Source organism: Protobothrops mucrosquamatus, unplaced genomic scaffold (genome assembly GCF_001527695.2).
Source record: "Protobothrops mucrosquamatus isolate PMUCROS unplaced genomic scaffold, P.Mucros_1.0 scaffold5454, whole genome shotgun sequence".
NCBI classification, from domain to species: Eukaryota; Metazoa; Chordata; class Lepidosauria; order Squamata; family Viperidae; genus Protobothrops; species Protobothrops mucrosquamatus.
This window is the reverse complement of record NW_015391312.1, coordinates 21,405-23,295: the sequence shown is the minus strand read 5'-3', so window position 1 is coordinate 23,295 and position 1,891 is coordinate 21,405. Positions and strand designations below refer to the sequence as shown.

Here is a 1,891-nt window from a genome sequence, read left to right as displayed (position 1 = left end):
TTTCAAAAGGCCCCAAAGACCTGACTTTTTTGCCAGGGGGTCTGGGAACCCCGGGGGGGGGGGATACAGAGCTCCTCCTGTGGCTGGTTTGTCGTGACCAGCGAAGTTGGGAGTTCACTGGCTTTTGTTATTGGGGTTTTATTTCTTCAGCCACCCGGAGTTGGGCGCCCCTTATAAATTCTCTTAATTCGGTAATAAAACCGCTCCCTGCCGCTCCGCCGTTCTCACCAGCAGCATCTCCGTGGTCTGTTGTGCCGCGTGGTCGTTCTGCGCCCGGACCCGGAGATCGTCCTGGTATTGCTTGCAGTTCATGTTTTCGTGAATAGCCTGTGGGGGAAACGTGACTTGGACCCCGATCCGTCATCAAACCAAGGTCGGCTGGAATGGACCCTCCCTTAGCACAGCCCTGCCACTAATCCACCCCTCAGGGCAGGGGTTCCAATCTTTCTGGCAACGTGCACCGGTTCCGTGGAAGGCAACTGTACCATGGACCGGGATTGGGAGGGGGGGGACGGTTTCGTGCACAACTTAGATCCCACACGTGCGCAGATGAAGCTTTGCTTGATTGCTCGGCGCTTGCGTGACGCGGTTCCTAACAAGGCAGGGACCGGTACCGTCCGTGGCCCAGGTTGGGGACCCTTGCATTAGGGCACAGATTCCCAGATTTAAGAGCAAGCAGAAAGAGAGGAATCCTATGTCATCCAAGCAAGAAGGATCACATGGAGATCTTTTCCCCCCAAGAATGCATCCGCGAGGACAACTTTTCCATCCATAAAAGAATCAGGGCGGAGATTCCCCACAGGAGGTGGTGCACCTCCACATTTTCCATATAGAACAGGGGTCCCCAACCCCCAGGCTGTGGCCCGCTAACTGGGCCATGAGCCGTGTGGAACCGGGTCGCAGAAGCGGAGGGTGAGCGAGCACACACGTGCACATCCCCACTTGTGCGGGAAACAGGCAAGCTCGTTCGTGCGTGCGCCATTTGTGTGAGCAGCGGACATGCGTGCCCAGTGCTTGCTCAAATAGAGTGGCGCACTCATGCGCTCACCAGCCACTTCCAGAGAACCATCCTCTCTCCCCCCCCCCCGCCAGTCCTCAAATCCGGAAAGATTGGGGAACGCTGCTATAGAACATAGAATAATAGGGTTGAAAGGGACCTTGGAGGTCTTCTAGTCCAGCCCCCTCCTCAAGGCAGGAGACCTGATACCATCTTGGTCAAATGGTTCTCTAGTTTATTTTTGAAAACCCCCCAGTGATGGAGCACCCACAACTTCTGGAGGCAAGTCGTTCCACTGGTTAATTGTTCTCACTGTTAGGAAGTTTCTTCCTTCCAAGGTCGGTAAAATGAGGACCCAGATTGTTGCCCCCCCTCCCCCAATATGCTGACTCTGTAAACCGCTTAGAGAGGGCTGTAAAGCACTGTGAAGAGGCATATAAGTCTAAGGGCTAAGTCCTTCTGCACAGGACCGGCGTGGTGCCCGATCCAAAGATGAGACACGGCTCACCTGACACACCAGGCAGTTCAGTTTGTGGCACACCGGGCAGTCAAACTCGTTGACGTCGTCTTCGTAGAAGCACCAACCCCGGCAGTCCGTCGTTTTGCAGTGGAAACTGGACCGGCTGCGATTCTCAGCGATGGACATTCCCAAGTCCAGAAAGTGCTGGTATTCTTCCTCCATGAGTAGCTGCGGATGAAATGGAGAAGAATTTAGAGAAGATCTTTGCAGGGTGTTCCAGCTGCTCCTCCTGATCCTGCTCAAACAGGGACAATCTGCTGGGACAATCGTTCCATGAAATTTTAGCCTGTGGAACCCACAGCAGGAGGAGGAGGTAGGTGGTCCTCGACTTACAACTGGTTGCTTAGCGACCTTGTCAAAATTATGACCGACCT

The 1,891-nt window shown here is 54.4% G+C and overlaps 1 protein-coding gene across 1 annotated transcript in view; it reads right to left on the bottom strand.

Annotated features, from left to right (window-relative positions):
• The window catches only part of LOC107299778 (ranBP-type and C3HC4-type zinc finger-containing protein 1-like), a gene marked incomplete at its 5' end in the record, with an annotated part of 18,256 nt that overhangs the window by 5,855 nt on the left and 10,510 nt on the right, over positions 1 to 1,891 (bottom strand). Inside the window, 2 exons of the mRNA XM_029286868.1 lie at positions 202 to 327; positions 1,506 to 1,685. Coding sequence (XP_029142701.1) covers positions 202 to 327; positions 1,506 to 1,685 — 306 coding nt within the window. The remainder of the gene's footprint in view (positions 1 to 201; positions 328 to 1,505; positions 1,686 to 1,891) is intronic.